At 39.2% G+C, this 20,680-nt stretch overlaps 3 protein-coding genes across 9 annotated transcripts; all 3 read right to left on the bottom strand.

The window, feature by feature from the left end:
- Positions 1-1,056: 1,056 nt before the first annotated feature.
- Positions 1,057-7,765, bottom strand: ndfip1l (Nedd4 family interacting protein 1, like). Of its 6 annotated transcripts, none has more exons than XM_044042904.1 (8): positions 7,572-7,765; positions 5,626-5,731; positions 5,299-5,429; positions 4,216-4,278; positions 3,667-3,754; positions 3,418-3,542; positions 2,686-2,752; positions 1,057-2,480 (listed from the first exon to the last, which is right to left on the bottom strand). In XM_044042904.1, exons 1-8 carry the CDS (start codon positions 7,599-7,601, stop codon positions 2,377-2,379), a joined length of 714 nt encoding a protein of 237 aa, XP_043898839.1. In that variant the 5' UTR covers positions 7,602-7,765; the 3' UTR covers positions 1,057-2,376. The 6 variants fall into 6 exon arrangements, with proteins under 6 accessions (XP_043898839.1, XP_043898840.1, XP_043898842.1 ...); XM_044042905.1 differs by having other exon boundaries at positions 4,216-4,275; XM_044042907.1 differs by having other exon boundaries at positions 5,626-5,716.
- Positions 7,766-8,616: 851 nt separating this feature from the next.
- On the bottom strand, positions 8,617-12,096 carry endou2 (endonuclease, polyU-specific 2). Of its 2 annotated transcripts, none has more exons than XM_044042925.1 (7): positions 11,889-12,096; positions 11,178-11,304; positions 10,647-10,752; positions 9,841-9,962; positions 9,432-9,544; positions 9,084-9,237; positions 8,617-8,976 (listed from the first exon to the last, which is right to left on the bottom strand). In XM_044042925.1, exons 2-7 carry the CDS (start codon positions 11,277-11,279, stop codon positions 8,722-8,724), a joined length of 852 nt encoding a protein of 283 aa, XP_043898860.1. In that variant the 5' UTR covers positions 11,280-11,304; positions 11,889-12,096; the 3' UTR covers positions 8,617-8,721. The 2 variants fall into 2 exon arrangements, with proteins under 2 accessions (XP_043898860.1, XP_043898861.1); XM_044042926.1 differs by having other exon boundaries at positions 11,900-12,096.
- Positions 12,097-12,817: 721 nt separating this feature from the next.
- Positions 12,818-19,785, bottom strand: rnf14 (ring finger protein 14). The gene is made up of 9 exons (XM_044042924.1): positions 19,710-19,785; positions 18,514-18,672; positions 18,178-18,308; positions 17,593-17,782; positions 15,778-16,163; positions 15,302-15,530; positions 14,885-15,057; positions 14,340-14,470; positions 12,818-14,237 (listed from the first exon to the last, which is right to left on the bottom strand). The coding sequence occupies exons 2-9, from the start codon at positions 18,662-18,664 to the stop codon at positions 14,174-14,176; spliced, it is 1,455 nt and encodes a 484-aa protein (XP_043898859.1). The 5' UTR covers positions 18,665-18,672; positions 19,710-19,785; the 3' UTR covers positions 12,818-14,173.
- Between the last annotated feature and the right edge of the window lie 895 nt (positions 19,786-20,680).

The raw sequence follows: 20,680 nt of genomic DNA, 5'->3' as shown, positions 1-20,680 counted from the left end.
TGTAATTTTTTTTTCCAACTTCAACTTTTATGGTTATATTATATCATTTGTTAAACGCAAGACATTAACAAAGGCTATTCAAATGAGTTTCGTAAGGAAGAGATAGTTCAAAGTTCAGCTGTTGAGCCCAGAGCAACTGCACATCTGTACATTTTTACTGACAGCTGGTTCTGTTTTTCGACTTTTAAGAGGTCTCGGTGGTGCGGCAACGCAGACTGTGCAGCATGTACTTTACTTGTATTAAGTGTCCTTTCATTAAACATATTATAATTAAGATAATATAAAGATTTTACATTTAGCTTCGTCTCCTGCATGCAACTCGATTAAACTGTTCTGCTATTGCCAGCTATTTAGATTCACAAGCTGTAAAATGATAATAATTTTGTATTATTTGTAAGCTTGACACTTAAAATCTAGTTGTTGGTATTTGGGACATGTATATAATTTGCAAGCCACAAGGCAGAGCAGTGGCTAGCAGTGTTGCCTCACAGCAAAAAGGTTGCCAGTTCTGTGGGAAGTTTGCATAATGAATTGATTTTCTCCCACAGTCCCAAAACTGTGTATACTAGTTTAGTTGTTTACACTAAGCAGAGATTTGTTAACTTAAATTAGAATTTTATAACTTGTATGGAAGAAATAAAAGGAAAAATGACAAGAAAAAAGGTGACTTTTTACTTCACTGACCTGTCATTTCAGCCAGGCACCACTAGAGGCCAGTATCCAGCAAAGACCAGGAGGAAAGTCTTCAGCGATGATGACAAAAAATGTTTGCAATGAAACCACACTGATTCAGTTGGTGGGACGTGTCTTCCAGGTGGGGTGATCTTTACTTCCTGTTCTACCTTAAAGGAAGAAAAAAAAACACATTTCCAACATCATCTCGACATGCACTCACACCCTGTGTGCTAAAATTAGTGCAGCTAAATGTATGTCTCACCTCAGTGACAGTGATGCTTCCTCTCCCTCTGACTGAATAACCCTTTACTGAAGCACTTAACAGATGTCTTTTTTTATTATTATTTAAACAGCAATCTGCAGGATGAATTCAAAATTAACTCCATCAAAGCCTCAGAATTTATTGACAAAACATTGTTTCTGTAAGTTAAAGACACAAAAGGACTGAAATGTTTGTATGAAGATGAAAATGTTATACCCAAAAGGACAGAAAGTGACGCCCTACATTTTAATAAAGTAGCAGAAGTGGAACCACATTTATTTTTGATGAATCTCTCAGCACAAATGTAGACTTTTATAGATTTATTTCCAAACTTTGTTCAAGCCAAATATGTTTTTTGCAATGTTCTAATAAAAAAGAATCATTCCACTTTCACTAGAATATGGGTTAACATAAAAAAAGAAGATATTTTATCACTTAAAAGAACAGAAAAACAATCTGTGCTCTGAATTATTCCTTGGTTCTTCACAAGCTACAGTTTACCGTGTCGCGTCTGGTTTTAAACACTCACATTTTCTCCTCAATGGAAAACAGTGAGGTGCCTCTGATTAAAAATGATGTAATCGACTCATGTTTGGCCAAAAATCATCTGAATGCATGTGAATCCAGTGACAAACTTATCATCTAATTTCATTCACATCAATTTGCCCTTGTGCAAGGCAGTGACTCCACTGGACCAACAGTGCTTCTTTATGGCCATGCTAAAATACATAAGGAAATGACATTCCTGATTATAGTGAGTGCATAGGCTAAAACTTAAACACACAAGAAAAAGATGCTCCAGGGAAATCCCAGCCCCTGATCCTCTGTACAAGTGGTTCTAAATTAAATTTGCCCCTGAACCCAAAAAGAGCTAATTTTCCCTTTCAACAAAAATATGGCCAAGGAAGTTTAAAAACACATGAAATTGTTACTTGAAGTATATATATGTTTGATTTCAGGATAAATCAATCTACAAGATTAGATTTGCTCACAGGCTCCTGGGCCGAGAACCACTGTTTGACGTGTTTATATCAATTCTATAAGCCTAAGTTTGACTCCACAGCGACCATTTTTCTGGACAAAATGACTTCATCAGGTTGAAGAAATTAATACAGACAAGCCTGCCCCCTGGTGGATAAACAGGGAGACAGCGCATGCAGCTGCTAACAACATATAGTAAAAACTGCAAATAAGGCATTGATTTATACATCACGTACTTCTTAACTGCATAACAGCACTTGACAGTTCACCACTAATAACTACAGAATTCTCAGCATTCACTACTATTTTACACCAAAGGGGGGGGGACAATAAACATATTGTCCAAATGATGTCAAGGAAGGGGGGAGAAAAAAAAAGTCTTTTCTTCCGTTATGATTGAATAAAGCCACAGATTACACCTCAGTGAAAGAAAGAGAGTACAGTGACGATTTGTGGGCTCAATAGATGAAGAGGACGCGGGTGTGCGGCAGGGTGGAGAAGGTGTCGGCCATCTTACGGATTCTGGCGTAGTTGATGAATCCTCGCAGGAAGAGCAAGAAGCCTGAAGAGGAAGGAAATGAGACCGATCGTTCAAACTAGCATTTATAGCAGACTGTGAAACACACGTTTGCAGCATGTAAATGGTCACTTTAGAGAGATATGAAAAGGCCTCCGGTCGAGTCTTTAATAAAACATTTGAAAACAGAGGAAAACTGTACCACTCGAGTCCTCGTCCTACTATTTAAATGCAGAGGTTAGCTACGTACCCAGCACCAGGAACACCCACCACAACCAGTACTGTCCATCAAAGTAACCAGGGAAGTATGTGGAGAACTAAAAGCCAAACAAAAGGACAGAAATAACTGGTTAGAGGAAATACGGCTTGGTAAGAAGAAATATGGCTTTCAGTGGTTTCACTCAAATGAGTCCAGCACTTTAAAAAAGAAAAAAAAAAGTCCTCGATAGATGTTTGAGGAAACAGTAAGTTTCCAAAGTACCAAACGGCCAACAACTACAGAAACAACATTAAAATGAGTGTTGTTTCTAGGTCGTTTATGCAAACAGAAAGCCACATTTTTTTTAGTTTTGGCTCACGTGGAGTATATGCACATACTGTGTGTATGATGTGGTAGGCGTGGGTAATAATGACCCAATATTCATACACTGGTATTTTAGGCAACATACAGCAGTACTTTATATGAAATGGACACACAAATATCATGCACAAACTTAAAGTATATCGAGATATATCCTGCTGAACAACGTACAGCTGTGTAAACAACAGAAAGGTGCAAATAATATAATCTTTTTTGTGTTTTTGTATTTGCTTTTCCAAAAATAAAACGATATCAGCATGCATTACACATATCTGCATATATATAACTTTCATGTCATCTTTAACAAAAGATTCCTACTGAAATGATGTTGCCGTTTGAAAACGCTCTGGTATTAATTAGAATAGTAATAAAGCCAGCCAGGCCTAGTGTGTGGGCTCATACCCGCACTATGAGGATCCATTTGATGAGAGAGAGGCCAAAGCCTGAGATGGCCCCGTAGCGGCCAGCTGCAGACGTGGTCAGACAGAAAGACAGGAAGAAACCAATCCAGTTGAAGAGGAATGCCACTGGAGGAAAAAAAAAGTGTGTGATGTCATTACAAAAAGCTACCTTAAAATGGCCGGTTATTTCATTTTATTAACTGTAGCTCAAACGGAGGAAAAACACAGACGAGTAGATTGGGTTACTAACTGAAGAAAGTGAGCATGAAGATGCCGTCATTTCCTATCCTCAGCTGATCGGAATCTTCAAAGTCGTCTCTGGTCACAAAGTCTTCGTCCTGTGATGGAAAGCGTGAGTCAGTCAAATCGGTCTGTCTGATAAATGCACGTCTTACTTTAACTCAATGCAAGACGGTTTATTCAAAATTACACGGTTACGACACAGTGACGGAGCTCAAAGTGAATGTGATCAAGCACAGGCCAGCACCTGTTGATGAAAACCAGTTGTGCTGACAACAGAAAGTAAATAATACACCAACATCCGGCAGACCAATGAAAACACCACAACACAGTTAGTCAAAGGTATAGCGTTGATCAAATACGATGCAGGATACACTCACATAGAACCAGAAGTTCTTGTTTCACTATCAAATAAACACTAGCTATTACTCTATGAACACACACACACACACAAGAAAGGTGGAGTACATAGAAACTGTCTGTGAATCTGTCTTCACCAAACAAGGAACAAATACACTTTTTGCTCTCATCACACACTCCTCCCATTCCTCCCAGTTACCTCCAGTGAACTGCGAATAACATCATCAAAAGTCTCCAGGCGCTCCCTGTGCTGAGGCTGCTGCTGAGCGCCAGGCAGTGGGTGGCAGAGAAACACAACACCAACAGTCAAACAGGGTGGCCCACGAGTGGTCACACATTAACTAACTACTCATTTTTGTTTCACTGTCATGATCTCAGAACAAGTTCTACTGCTGAGAAATTAATGGATGTCTGCTGTTACAAGAGACAAAAAAAACCCACAGAGATGGCTTCTGTGAATTTTGACATGCCCACACATGAGGCTAGTGCTCTTATTAATCTAAGAGCAGCTGTGCAGGGTGTATTTTTTTTAAATGAAGGTCAATTAACCAGTTACAAGTAACAAAAGAGCTGATGATACATTTTACTGTGGATTTTGAATGTTTAAATTCTAATTTTTAAATAAAAAATACATTTGCCATACATCACCCATATAGAGGTACAGAAATAACAGGGTTACAATTCACAAAAGCTTTCTTTGGCAAGCAATAAAAAGGAGCCAATAATCAGGACACCAGATAAACCTTAGCTTATCAGACTATATAACTTTCTGTTCACATCATGTTCAGTACATTTTGTTTTTGTTTTTTTCTTAATACCACATTGAATGCAATTTCAGAATTTCTCAGAATCTCTCAATTATTCAGTTTAAATTATTCAAATATGTAGTCACACAATCTCATTTCTTGGCTCACTACAGGTCAGTTGGTATTAAAACTAAACCTGAGACTTTCTAATACTCTATATGGTATTTTTGGAGTGGTATCAGACTTCAAGAAACTCCATTTCATTCTGAAGCATGTACACCTTTTAAACCAGAAGCATACAGGACAGTTGAGGGAGTCCAGGAGCCATGGAATTTGCTTGTTCAAACCAGAAACAAAAGCCAAATTCAGAAGGCTCAGATACTACAAGACTGAAAGAAAATGAAAAAAACAAACTCCCTGTGGTGGTACAGCAAGCACTTCCTGCCTTGCAAACAGCAGAAGTCATCTTTGAGCATGACTGTGCGTGTGTGCGTGTAATGTCACTACTTGCAAAAAGGAAAAAAAATTGAGCTCACTCTTCCGGTTACCAGGGGAACAGTAGTCTCAGCTTTGGTTCTTTCTGCTTCATCATAGGAAGGTAGCGTGGTTGCTACATTGTATGATGGAGGCTTGGGGAAAACACCATCTTCCTTGTAGTCAAAGAAGGCTGATGAGAGATGAGCACAGTTACAGAGTAAAATACTGAGTAAAAGAGGTCTCACAAAGTTGCCACATTATCAGGTACAAAAATACAAACAGACACAATCAAAAACAAACTAGCATTTATTTTTGGTATCAAATAATGTGCTGATCATTTCAACAAAATTATTTTATATAATGTCAGAAAAATTAAAGCTGATTACCAGCACTGTCTGCTGTGAGGCTGCTGTACGGAGGTGGAGGGTCAGCTGCTACCTGTGGACTCTCTTCAGGCTCCTCCTCTTCATCCGGCAGCTGTGGGAGATAGGGCTGAATAATTATTCAAAGGTTTATCAAAATTGTGCCAAAATACAATTTTAGATTAATTATTGTCTTGCCCTATATACATCATATTCTACAGACTGAATGGAACATTTTTGTTTTTCACAAATCTGCACAAATATCACACAGTAATCACTTTAAATGTGTTTTTGAATGAAAATGAGAATAATGATGTAAAAAGAGTCACACAAGTATTTCAAATAAACATAAACATGCAGAATCAGAGAAGAGGAATGGAAAATGGACAAAGATGTTTAAGCAGATATGAGCATGAACCCCAGCCCATTTATTTGTTTTATTGAAGTTAGGAAAGTTAGTAGCTTAACTGACTAAATCAGACTAAATGACTAATCACAGTGTTTAATGGTCACCAGAAGTCAAACTTCTGCTGAATCAGCTACAGGAAACCAGATTTAAGATCAATTAGCATTACTGGCATTTTCCAGGAAAGGCCACTGAAGTGGTACAGAATACCAATCAGGGGTCTTACAGAGGTCTGTATTACTGGTAACCAACACTTTACTTATGGTGAGGTTGTAACACCTTTTTTTTTTACAGCCAATTGTTTCATACAGTTCTGTAGAAAGTAGGTTATATCCAGCAATGACCTGAGGAGGAATGGTCAACTGCTATGCTTTCAAGTAAATTATTAAAATGTTTTACCTTGAACAGAATACTGTGTGTTACCTATAGGGCCATTAATGTTAACTGAAACCCCTTAACATGTGAAAATATTACAATTTGAATACACGTGAGATGCATTTGTATCACAAAGTAATATTAATTCAATAATATTATCATTCCTAACGGTAGAGAGCAACAAACATTGTATTTACTTGTGTTAAAATGAAGCAAGTATGTCAAGGCAATTCCTCTGGAAAATACAAACAGTGTATAAATCCAACCCAGGAAACTTGTCAATAGCACTAAAAAAATAATAATACGAAGCATTAGCTAACCATTTGTGAAGTGAACCTTTTGAGGCTTTAAGGATTTAGTTCTTGTGTGTCACCAAACAAACAACATTGTCGGAGTACAGATCACACGGGGAAGAGCTTGTGGTTGACCCTGATATACTAGTAAATATGCCAAAAACACTGCAAGCCACATTTCTACTCAGCCACATGAGCGGACTTATACGTTCCTTTCTGCAGCACCAGCAATAAGCAGGTCAGCTGGCAGATTTGGCAGTTAATCTACACGACCAACACGCCCACTGCTGTAGATCATGTGCTATGCAAACAAGAACACTTTCCAACAGTGGAAAGTATCTCACAGCATTTATATAATAATTGTAAAACGTCTGTGCATTTCTTGATTTCATGAACTATATTTTGAGGTTACTGCGCACTGATAACATTGGATAAATTAATGCGTGCGGATTAATATGTAATCAATTTGAGTGTACATTAGACAGTTTTTACACTTTATATTTTACTGATTCAAGATAGAAGATAGTCCTACACTGGTTCAGGAGTTGATAATTAACATTTAACACGTACGTAAACGTACTGGAAATATCTTACTTTGACTCAACAGAAAGCCACGTTCACAAACATCCGAATATTATATTTATATATACACATTATATTATGTGTAACTCTGAAAAGCTAGCTAGCATGGAGGCGTTGGCGTCCGTGCAGCTAGCATGCTAACATCTACCCACGAAATCAACATTGCTCGCGCTAACGCGATTGACCTATAATTGACAACAATAATAACACTCGACAAGAAAAAGCAGCTAAACGATGTCAAACGACGCTAAGTTGTGATAATATATTCAGTATTTAATGTAATGCCTTGAAATTAAGTGTGGAAACTGTCGTACCTGCTGGTATCTGGCGCTGGGTTCAGCCATTCCGGGTTGAATGGCGGATAAATGAGAGAGAAGCCGGAGCAACAGCCAGCGAAAACGAAAATGATATAACAGTACAAACTGTAAACTCTAACCTCGCCACAAATAACCAGCAGCCGCTTTTTCCTCGACTGCTTAGTGCTGCTCACACTACCGTCAAGCGACAGTATGTCTATACAAAACAAACGACTTCCTGTTAGGCTTTTCAAAATAAAGTCCCAACAGAAGGTCAGCGCTAGAAATAGTGAATTATTAATTATTTTTCTCCATTAATGAACTGAGCTATTTCTGTACATGGAAACAAAACAATATATCAGTCCTTTGTATTATTGTTATTTTACTTCTATTTTTTTTAAAGAAAAAATAATGGATGCTTTTATTTTGAAATAACTGCCTGACAGTTTCTTCCACATCGTCATTGAAGTGACGCAATTCGTGACGTCAATCGCAATAACAAACCCACCATCGCCGCCCCTTTGAAACTTGGTGAAACATCCATGCAAATCAGTGCCATCAACCATTAGTAAACATTTCAATCTGAACATCTGAATTAAAGTTTAAAAGATGCTGTAAAAGACTCAATAATATGCTAACAGACATATACCACTGAGGATATGTTCAGTAGCCTACAAGGACATAGATACCACTTGTTTTGAATGAGACATTAGGATGGTTTGATACCTTTTTGTGTCCAATACCAATAACACAACTTTGAGTATCCACTGCTACCAACATCATTCTGGTACAGCCTAAGTTGTAAATACATTTTAAACAAAACAACAACTCTGTGTCACATTTGTGCTGATGCCTTTATCTAACATCTGCACCGATACCAATACTGGGTCTCTGGGATTATTGGAATCATCATGAAATGTTGGTTTGCGCTCATGATAATAAACCCAAAGCTGACTGAAATCATAAAATTTACTGATAAACATCTGTAACATCTGGATAAAAACCCATCACATGTTCTTCATCGGAGTTTCAGAAGATGCAATAAATACAAATACAAATGCAAGAAGGTCTTGTAAGGTTTTATTGTATCTTTATCTAGAAATAAAAAGGCAACAACAATGCCTATGACATTTTTGAATCTTGGATAAGTTACATACTTCCAGTCGGGTTACTCGTGGTTCTGGTACTTGATGAGCACAGGATAAGTAGTGCCTATGTGCTTTTGGTTGTAGTGATGGCAAACAATTTCCACATCGTAGTAGCTGAACTGGACTTTGACGCGCTCATTTGGCGAGGTGAGGAAACAGAGAGTGTAGAGGGCAAACTCAAACTCGGGGCTGACGCCGACAAAGATGCTGCCCTTGGGCTTTATGCCGTCTTTCCAGCTGAACTGTAGTGCCAGGATGTGTTTGTTCTCATCGGGCTGCAGTGACAGAGAGAGAGAGAGAGAGAAATATGACATGTGATCAAAGAGAGGGATGACATGATAGGCAGTGATGGAGGCAGGAGATGGCGAGAGGGATGTAATACCTGGGGTGAATTTGCACTGACGCTGTAGCCTTTGTAATCAATGTGTCCTAGCTTCTCTTGCAGGTAAAGCTGGATCCAGTTGTGAAAGCCAATCACAGTCCGTCCTCCCCTCGTCTCTCCCACAAATACATGTTCAAACCCTGAGGAGTCCGGCCTGGTGGGAGACACAGTGGAGCTATGTTTTCTTGCCAATGTACTGAATGCTTCACAGCCTTTTTCTTTTTTCACCCCGTGAATGATCTTGTTTTTGTACATTTACATATGTACACAGACTGAGTACAATGGTTACCATCGAGGTGCCAATTTCCACTGGTGAGTTTACTGCTGAGCTAGAGAGATTCCACCTACTTGCTGGCTCCCCTCCTCGCATATAGTTCAAACCAGATCCTGTACAGCTGCTCCTTGAATTTTTTATTATCCTTAGGGGAGAGGTTCTTCTCTGCCAGGTATTTATGGGCTATCTGCAGACAAACAATTTATTTTCTTATACATAGTTGCCATATGGCATTTAACATGTCAAGCACCTCAGACCGAACAGACAGAATCGGGATTTGTGCCTCAGTCTCATCATCAAATCAGATTCAAACAAAGTTTTGAATGAACTTAATGTTACAACTTATATTTACCTGATTTCTACTCCTTCAGTCAACCTAACAACCACTCCTCTGACTGATTTAAATAAGGTGGAAGTGGTTTGCTGAGCATGTGTCAGCTGTTTTCTCAAGACCTTAACTGTAACCGTCAGGCTGGGGGGTACCTTCATAGTGGGAGTCTGAATGATGGCGTCCAGGAACTTGTGATTCTCTGCCACCTCCTCGGGGGTTACAATTTCTGGCTCACCGGTGTCACTCACGTAGTTATCCAACAGGGATATAAAGGCTGCAGGAAACAGATGCGTACACTTATCAAAAATGGGATTTTGTGCAGTGCTGTCAGTCTGCAGGAGATCTACAGGACCATGACGACAGCTAAACAAAGCTGAACAGGTGTGAGAAGCCTGAATTTCAGCACCACAAACTGTTAATATTCATGTAAAAAAAAGCACCTGCTGTTTAAACAGATGGGAGATGGTGACAGACTACAGATGAGGCAAGTATAAAAATAGTGCAGAGGGAAGAATCCTCCTTTTTTCCCCCAAATTTGATGTCAGCCTCAGACTGAACTCTTAATACCGACTGTTACATAACTTGGCTCCCTTTGTATTAGGGCACCACTCTGTCTAACACGCTGCCTAACACAAATCTGTGACGAGGATCATCCGGGAGGAGGAGGAGGACGTCTGCCTCGTGCAGAGCAAGACCTGAACCAGAGGCCAGTCGTCAGTGGAGAGTGAACTCTGCATACTCTGTGATTATGCAACATGGAACCTTTTTTATTTAAGGAGATCTGATTGGATATGGCGAGACAGATAGTGTCAAACTGGCTAAGGGGTAGGGAAAAAGTAGAGGACATTTTGTCAGTGCAAAGACTTCTCGATGGTGTAGTTGTGAGTAAGAAGCATCTAGAGAAATCCACCTCATGCAACAGAAGTAAGGGGCGAAAAGCTCACACTTATGCACTCACCTAAAAAGGTCTCCTTTTTGAAAATGTTCTCATCAACAAATGTAAACAGAGGAGAACCTGCGCGTTCACTGTCGTCGTTACTGGCCATGCTGTCTCCAGCTTTGCCCTGTGGCGGTGAAGAGAACCATTCAAACGTTAAAATCTGACTTGCATTCAATCAGAGACAAATTTACACATCTCCATTCTACAGTATTTACATTTACAAAAGGTGACAGATTTGTATGCAGCTCGAAAGCAAACCAAAAAAAATATCCAATACCCACAGACTGTTATCATTCAAACTATATTACTAGACTAAAGTTAGTGCTATATTTAAGTTGCATGTCATAATATGGTGCACAAACTCAAGACGAGGCTTATAAATCGCAGCCAAATTGTCACCAGGAATATCTTTATTGTGATATTATGTTATGATTTTAGGCTCATATTGCCCACTTTATTGACCAGACTAGAAGCTCATTGGCACCCAGGTCAAGTGAGAGTGACACCCCTGCTTTAGGTCATGAGTGGAGCGACAGGCGTGTGACAAACCTGCAGAGAGATCCTGTAGTCTCTTCCAGGCTGGAGTCTGTTGACGTCGCTGTCCCACAGCTCCTTCACCATGGCCGACAGCTCTCGGTCACTCTCGATCATGATAAGGCCGCTCGGTTGTGTGACTCTAACAAAAAGAGATCAATTTGTAGTTAATGAAGTGTGTTTTTACAGTGACATTGAATAAAAAAAGGTTGGAAATTAAAACTTGCTATTGACACTTCATATTTTACATGAATATTAAATCATTAATAACCATCTACAGACTTGGCATCATTAATACTCAAAATATTATTTTAGAAACTATCTGGTAGTAATGAAAGGGATGTAATCAACGACTCTTTAGCGAAAATACTCTTTATTCACTTTGCTCTATGACACATCTATATTTGATGTTACACTGACACCCTGTGGACAAAGGGTCCCAGTAGTAGTTGTGTGTATTTACGTAGTCATGCGTAATTAGCTAAATAAAGTGTGTGCACTACCTGTACCACCATAAAGATGACCAATATTGAAACACATAAGCAGTTTAAAAACATAACAAGAGGCAGAGTTTATACATGACCAGCTCACCCTCACTCTGCATTCCACAAAAACCATGACAACATCCAGACCACACACATCCATGAGAGTGAGGTCCAGGAACAACATCATCAGGCCTCAGGGCCTCGTAGTGTCTGGGACCACATCACATCAAGATCCACTGACCTGAGTCTCACCTCCTACTTGATAAGTCTGTGAGGTGTAAAGGATGATGGTTTAAAAGGATCAGTGAAGTTCCTCCAGGCTGCTCAGATGCTGCTGGTAACACTCTCCCGTGTTAGTGAGAGCAGATGTCTTTGGGGGGGGGGAGACACAATAACAGTCCGACCAGTCAGTCACTCTGTCAGTCAGTGTGTATGGGGAAAGGCAGGAGCTGAGTGGGGGGTGAACACAGAGAGAGAACTTTTAAAGGGTTATCCCCCGTCAGCAACTCTAGCCAAAGGGATTACACCGTGTCGCCATCTCTTTTCAATCTCAGGCTAAAACATGGGACTCTTTTGTTTCTTTAGTGTTTCATTGTTCCTCTCTCTCTCTGTCACAGTATAACCTGTGGGTTACAGGGGAAAATGTGGGTCATGTTTAAGACAAAGAGAGAGAACACTTACAGCACTTTTTTCTCCAATCAAGCACAAAATACTCATCTTAATTAGGTGACAGTTTTTTTCCTGAAAGATCTTGTGATTGTATGCTTCAAGGAAAAGGTATATTTTCTGTTACTGGAGAGTAAAGCACTGAATGGCATCTGTTTGAAAACAACAACTTTTTACCTTAACACATGTGCTTTATTCTTACATTTACAGAATAAAACCTTTAAATACACTCACCTGCCACTTCATTGCAGTACACAGGACACTTAAAGACTCAGGAGAGGAACCCGGCGTGGTCTTCTGCTGCTGTAGCCCGTCTGCTTCAAGGCTTGTTGTTGTTGTGTTCAGCAAACCTAAGATGTAAGACTGTACATTTGTACCCACAGTTGAGGCAGAGGAACGATGAAAAACACACTAAAAGGCTATGGTTCAGTTTTAGATGCAGCGAATAAAATAAACAACACGGTTAGAGGTAATCCTTTCTTTGACAAATGCATTTAAACAGAATTCTGCATGACCTTTATTTAAAATCATCGTATACAAGGCATGAAATTACAGAGTCTGCATTGATGGAACAGATAAACTGTGCGTACTGAATGAATGAATGAATGAATTAGAGAATATTTAATCTGAAAAAGCAAATTTGATGAAAGTCTGCAACAATTTCAAACAACGCTTTTAGCATTAAATAGCCCTTTTCCCCGATTAACTTTTGGTGGCATAGAATAAATTAACATATATTTATGTAAATATTGTCCAATGCAATGGCCTCACTAACATTTGGCAACGATAACATGACAAAGGAGAGAGTGTTCAACTATTCCATATCGTACTGATATGTCCTGGCTGCTCACCAAGACCTGAACATCATTATCGAAATCCCAGTAAACCATTGGGATGCTCTGCTGGCACTAATATTTACTGTAGTGTCCTCAATTGGTTAAATTATGTATGGACAAGAACGAAATTCATCTCTCCAACCTGCTCAACAATGTCGAGAAGCATTTTTGTAAAACTCAAGAAAAAGGGGAAAAAAACATGACTGGCAAAACTGCATCACAGGAGAAGACAACCCTGCCCTGTACATGTAACATACAGAACATACCCTGTACATTGCACTTTGTGTGTATATTGACCAACAAGAATGGGAAACCCATTGTATTCACCCCAACAAAGCCCAACAATGGTAACAAAATAGAAACCTCTGCTTTAGCGGCCTGGCTGGCCTCCGTCGGTTTATTCCTATTTGTTCATTGTGTGTATTAAGAGTGTTGGATAAATACATTCATACATGATCCTCCACCTTTAGGGTTGTTCCTCATAAAGTTAGCCATGTCATACTTTGAACATGTGCTAAAATGCTCGACAAAGAGTTGCTACTTAACTTTTGTAACATGACACAGAAAGAAAAGTGAAAAGAGTTCTAACTTTTCCCTCCGACAGGCAGCGTGGATAGTCCAGTATCTGTCTGGACTACACTGAGATTAAACACTTCAACCGATTATGAAACAATTTAGAAAAATATGTAGACATGATCTACTGTAAAATAAAGAGAAATCCATATCCCGTTAGAGTTTTGAATGATCACATTATCATATTTAGAGGGGTTTGTGTCGATGGGAGGTGGAAAACTGTGAATTCTGTAATCACCCCAGCTGCTTCACTCTTGACATAAAAGCTACAGCCACTCTTGCTCATCCTGATTCAATAACCACAGAAACCTCAGTGAGAACTCTCTGTGCCCTGACACATTACTGTAGGGAGATTGTTTGGCTAACCCAGACACGGGGAAGGTGATGTAATTGTTAAGTTAGTTAAAGTGCATTCATGAGAAGCAAACAGTGTTCCGCCACTGCACTGGTGTCAGTCCTCCTCGTCACTCCAGAAGTCATCTTCATCATCGTCTATGTCTACACCGTGGAAGAGTCTGCAACAAGCAAGGAAATGAACGGTCAACTGTCTTTGCAAACGGACAGAAGGTCTCGGATTATTATTATTGGTTGTTGAGAGAGAAACTGTTTATACTCACTGATTGTAACACGGCAACCCTGGGTTGTTAAAGTGACCGTATGGGTTGACTCTACTGAGGTGGCCCAGGCACAGCCAACAGAAATATTGTTTACACGAGGTACATGTCATCTTATTACAGCCGTCCACTTTCTAGAGAGAGAGACACAGGAGTCGAGGTTTAAAGGCAAGTTCACACGACGTGGCTTACTCTCTTTTGATCCGGACAACACACGACATTATGTCATTAGTAAGAGACAAGAAAACAGCTGGTTATAAAAACATGGGGAATGATTGCTTTTTGTTTGTACTGACTTTTTTTGAAAAGTTCTCAGCTTCAGCCAGAACTCAAGTCATATCAGAGGTTTGCTGAAATATTCAGTGACAGGACACAAGCTACAGTGCATCACAGATATTAACAAAAATCTTAGCACAGTTTAAAAGTAGCATTTTCAATCATGTGCGTCAATTTCACCAGAAGTGTGCATCAAACACATGCGGTAACACAGTTAACTCATCCCCAGTGATGATGTTCTGCTATCCTGTAACCAGCAGAGGGAGCCAAACCTGTATATTGGTTCCACAGCGTGGGCAGCCCTTGCAGTTCTCGTCAAGCCAGTCTCTGCTAAAGGACTCTTCCACTGCTTTCTGGATGACTCTCTTCCCAAACCGTTGCTCCATGAACTTCTGGCCCTGAGTTGTAGCCGACAGGTACTCATCTCTGAGGTTACGCAATTCATCTTTAAGAGAAGATGAAAAGAAGTTTTAATCTCAGGGTCGATAGGACAGTTAAAATGTCTTCTTTGAAAATGTAACTAAATGCAACAATTCCTCAATTGGTGTAACTAATTTTTCACCCATGTATAAATGTTTTCATGACATTATGTAAATAAAATGCTTAACATGAAAGTAAAATAACTTTTTAAAACTTAACTTGTTTTAAAACTTCTTATTAAGAAAAACACATTTTTCCATTTATATTACCTGCATTGATTTTACAATGCGAGAGCCCGTGATAACCCAGCTTGCACAGTGTGCAAAAAGCATACTGACAGGCAGTGCAAATGCCCATAGTTGTGTCCGGCTCCACCATGACAGCGGTGCCACAGGACGTACGGGGACAGTAGACCACGTCGGCCATGAGGTCCAGAGTGGACTGTAGCAGCAAGCGGTCATAACGAGCAAACAGCTCATCATCCACAAGCTGCTTGACCTGAAAAATGGAGGAAGAAAAGCAGAGGAACTTGTTTATTACCTCAAATAAGAGGTTACATTTTTAGCCATGTTTGGGCAGTATAACTGAAAAAGTAAACGGACAAATTTAAAGGAACATTTGGATGTTAAGTTAAAAATGACAGGGTTGGGGAAATTGAAAATGAAGTGAATTCAACTCGTCAGGCTTCAGAACTCCAGAGATAAAGTGTAATCACATGCTGTACCAAACAAACCCCCTGTCTTACCTGTAACGGTGTGGCTACAGAGGTACATTTTGGCTCAGGGCAATTAAGGCACTGAACATTGCCGTCCCGTATTTGGATCTGGAAGTATTCCGTCATGCACGCCTGGCAGTAGACATGCTGACATTCCTTAAAGCAAAGGCAGTTGGCGCCCATCTTCTCTGCAAAGCAGATCCCGCAGCAGAACACCTTGCTGTCAAACACCCTCTGGCGCTGTGTCTCATCAAAGTCAAGGAGCTGAGGTAGGATGTCGACGTGTGGTTCCCTCAAAAGGACGGCCCGTTGGTCCAGGTGAGAACAGGGTGTCAACTGCGCTTCAGACTTTTCCTTCTTCTCTTTAATGATCTTCTCCTCGGCTTTTTCCGACTGACTCCCAGTCTGTGTTAGAGCTAAACAATATTAAACAATATTTAATATATAAATCAGTATTTTTATTTAAGCTTAAACCAGGACTCAAGATCAAAGATTGGGGCAACAGTCAAAAGAGAACAGAGGAGGGATATTTGCACACAGACATATACTTGCATGCATACATTACTGTGCAAAGATTTTAAGCAGGTGTCTGTGAACAAATGCTGTACAGTAAGAATGCTTTCACAAATATAAATTCTAATTGTTGTATTTTTTTTTTATCAATTTACAAAATGCTGAGTGAGCTCATGGAGGAAAAATCTAAATCAATATTTGGTATGTCCACCTGTAGGAGCCAGTATTGAGTTAATTTAGTTTAGGGTTAGTTTAAATGATTAGCGCAGCATTACTTGTTACAGTGTAATTTGTGAACAGTTAGTTAAATGTTGGCCTTAAGCCTTTGATTAAATAATCTTGCAAGAAAGGAATGTGGCTTTGTGGATCTTTGATGTCAAAGGTACCTTGGACACTGATCTTTGACAGCTATGATAGATAGAGGGATTGGGGGATATGTACTGGAAAATATCTAGCAGTTTAGTAGGTTGACGTGTCCATCAGAAGCTGTACAAGGTTTGGTGTAAAAGGTTATGTTACGTTAGATGACTGTTAAATCAATCGATCACCAATTATGATGTGGAACATCAAGGGAATATTTCTATGTGTTGTTGATCCTAAAGAAGCTTGGATACATGTAGGTTAAAATGTAACCTGGGTGTACGGCAAACCCTTCACGTAACTCTTTCTTGTCTTGTACCTACAAGTCAAGCCCGTAGGAACCTACCTACAGCTAATGACTTCCGGTGGCTTTGGAATTCAGTGTACAGTCGCCACTACACCACCCTTTGCCTTCAGATCAGAGCTCTGTGTGGGCCATAACATCACATTGTCCTGCTGCAGAATTAATTTGGGGCCAATCAGATATCTCCCTTATGTCTCTGTTTGTATTTCTCGGAATTAAGAACGCCATTAACTCTGACCAAATCCCTAACTCCATTTGCAGAAATGCAGCCCCAAACTTGCACAGAACCTGCCCATGCTTCACTGTTGACAGACAGACAGACAGACAGACAGTCATTACTGTACTGCTCTCCATCCCTGAGGCGAACAAACTGCCTATATTTGTATGTTTGTGAAAGAATTATGACTTTACAGCATTTGCACACATGCCCCAAGCGTTTGCACAGTGCAGTGATCACTTTCTCAATTAATTGATTAGTTGTTTTGTCCATTTTTCACAAAATGTTAAATGTAGCAAAGAAACAAGAAAACATTCATTTAAAAATCTGAGAATTTGCTTTAAATAAAACAAACTAATAAAAAAATAGATACAATTTGGTGATTATTATATTTGCCACAGCAGACTGGTCACAATCAAAATTTAAAAAAGCATACATGTACTTTCTGTACCTGTAGCTGCAGGGTCAGTTTTCCTGCGCTCACCACCTGGCTTATTTCCCCCTCTGATGACTTCAAGAGGAGACTGGATGCCCAGAAAATCCAGAGCCTCCTCTTTGATGAACTGAATCCATGTGAAAATAATCACACAACCTTGATTCTCCTCCCATAGCTCATCCAGGCGCCGACACAGAGTGCTCATCTGAGGAGATACAATGGGTATAATTCAGCCTTAAATTTGCGCCAAATTTTTTGTGAAGAAATCAAATAAAGAACTGACATAATGGCAGATGATATTTATTCTGGAACATAGAGCCGAAAAGGTGTGAGGTGTAATCTTGTATTCAAAAATTAAATCATAAGATTCTTCTCAGGCGCTGTATCAAGTACTGTTGGTAAACTTTAAGTTCTAAGGTTTTCAAGTCAATTTATAGTGACCTAGTCCTGACTAGCAGGAGTAAGTAAAGGCTTAGGTAACATGTCTTGCTGCCACATGTTACATGTGTCTTTACTGCAGAGATTAGAGATTAGAATTGTTGCAAGTTTAAATATAGTCTAACAATTGGTGACTGTGTGTTAATATAGGCAAACTGTTACCTGTGCTCTGGTCATCCATTTTGAGCTGAGAGTAAAGATTGGTGAGGCTATAGAAGGATAGTCTGCAGGGAGCTCAAAGTTCAGCACCAAAGGAGGTAAGAAGCTGACATCATATTCAGATTGCTTCTCTCCTGCAATAGAAGTGTCGTTATATGAGAGCATAAATATTTCACATTTAAAAAATGCAGAATGAAGGAATTTAAAATGTTTTAAAAGAGCAGGACTTTTGAAGGGTACTGTATGTTGCACAATGAAAGCATTACTAGAGAACTGATCTGTGCAGATGTTGCACATATTTTTTGTCTGGTATTACACAGCTTCACTTTGAATGTATACCTTTGACAACAATTTTGAAATCTGGAGGAAGCTCCAGGCAGAGTTGGATCTCTCCTCCCTGTGCAGACTGTGCTTGGCGGAACTCCTCCTCATCATAAATACTTGCTAAAGCAAGCAGCTCGTCGTCCTGGGCTTCCCTGTCCTCAGACATTTACATTCCTACAACAGCAATAACATGTGACATAATTTAATCATCACAAAAAGTCTAACACTTGCAACACAGGGGGATAGCAGATTCACATCACATTGTAGGTAATAATATCAAAACAAACACAAAAACACTCACAAGAGTCAGCAAATGCCACATAACTTATAATACTGGTGGATCTCTTTTAAGTATACAGCAAAGATAAATAATGTACATGCAATCAACCACCAGCCTTGTAGATAAATACTTTAAATTTCATTTCAACATTCAGTTTTTTATAGTGCTGATATGTTAATATATGACTGTAACCAACAGATATGTTCACAATAAATTAATCTAGCGATTGTTTTCTCAATAACCATTTACTGACTGGTTCATGTCAGAAACGTGTGAGCAACTTGTCATAATAAAAATAAGTAATAATTGAAACACTTGGCTTAATAACGCAACACCCTTCAACGTCACAGATGTAGGTTACAAAACTGTCCATAAAACTACAATATAAGATGAACAATAAGCCAGCATGAAGTTATGTTATTATGTAAGACTGTGTTTAACTAGTTTCATCTAAACTAGTCCAATATACTACCTATTATTATTGTAACTTAACTAAGATAAACGACACACGTAACACTGTCGTGACTTGACATCAGCTTATTCGTCGCTCTCTCGTTATGCTAGCAGGCTAGCTCGCGGACTCTGGAACACAAGTCAACTTGCTCAATCGTGCTCGTAGATTAATGACAATTTCGCAAATTACTGTGATTGCTGTTGCTTTCGTCAGGGTCACACGACTCTTCGCACAAAACACACAGTTAGCTGGGGGAGTAGTTAAATAACTTTATGCGTTAGCTAGCTAGACAGCTAGCCTAGCATTGTTAGCTACTGTAAACAGTGGCCATGGCTACAGTGGTAGCTGGATACTGCTGTAAACTTTTACTGTACAGCAGCGCAGAACGCTGTCGTTCCGCTGCACTAAATATCAAAGCGACCATAAAGGGGTGAAAGTGCTGCGTCACTGTTCCACAGAAAATAGAACATTCCTTACCTTCTTGTCGAACCACACAGACTACTGACTTCTGGCCCCTGACTGGGTCATGAGGAAAGTCCCGTAATGATGGATGTAATTTACTAAAACACGAAGTGAGCTACTATGTGGAGGTTTTCAAAATAAAACATCAGAATATTTGCGCTCATCTATTCAAAATGTTACGGCGTCGGACAAAACTGATCTTATTTTTTTCTCAAAATGTCTGCACTATAATGGCTTGAAACATTTGAAACAATCAGACAAGGTTAAATTCGTTTTGGATTTTTCATTATGTTAGTTTTAATTAGTTTTTAAAGTTTATTTTTTTTATTAGTTTAAACTCTAGTTCTTATTTTATTTCGATTAACAAAAACTTTTTTCAATTTTAATTTATTGTTATTTTGTTAACTATAATCACCTTGCTAGACAGTGGGGAAGAATACAGTCTTGGATTCACCTATTGAGGATTAATTCTCATGTTTAAATACATATTTGTATGTGCTTTTCATGTTTTCGCAAAATGTATTTTAGCATAACATAGCTGATGTAGGCACATTTGACCACAGTAACTGAATTTCTTAAAGAGAGGAGCTTAGACCCTTCAGTTGTTTTCTTTCTCCCACTCTTTAAACGTCTAGTTTCTAAGATTTTAAGACCAATCTCTTGGCAAGCGGGGACATGGGTGGCCTTTGCATACCAAAAAGTGTCATTCTTTGGTTGCATTAGTCAGCTTCTCCTTCAATATGCAAAATGTACATGTTGTCGCGTTTGTCCCCTGCTGTAGGAACAAGGTGGAGCACCAAAAAATGTTTTTACCCTTTTCTGTCCCACAGCTGAGACTGACAAGAGTTTAATTTGAAAGTAGTCACATTTGAAAAATTGGGACCAGGACATTTTGCCATTTTTTGGACTATCATTAAAACGAAAAGCAAAATGTCTACAGGAAAAAAATATTTCAATAATCAATTTCCCACATTGTCTTTTTATTG

The sequence above is a fragment of the Solea senegalensis genome, linkage group LG13 (assembly GCF_019176455.1).
Source record: "Solea senegalensis isolate Sse05_10M linkage group LG13, IFAPA_SoseM_1, whole genome shotgun sequence".
NCBI classification, from domain to species: Eukaryota; Metazoa; Chordata; class Actinopteri; order Pleuronectiformes; family Soleidae; genus Solea; species Solea senegalensis.
Note: the sequence above shows the minus strand (reverse complement) of the source record. Positions and strands in the feature narration are given on the sequence as shown.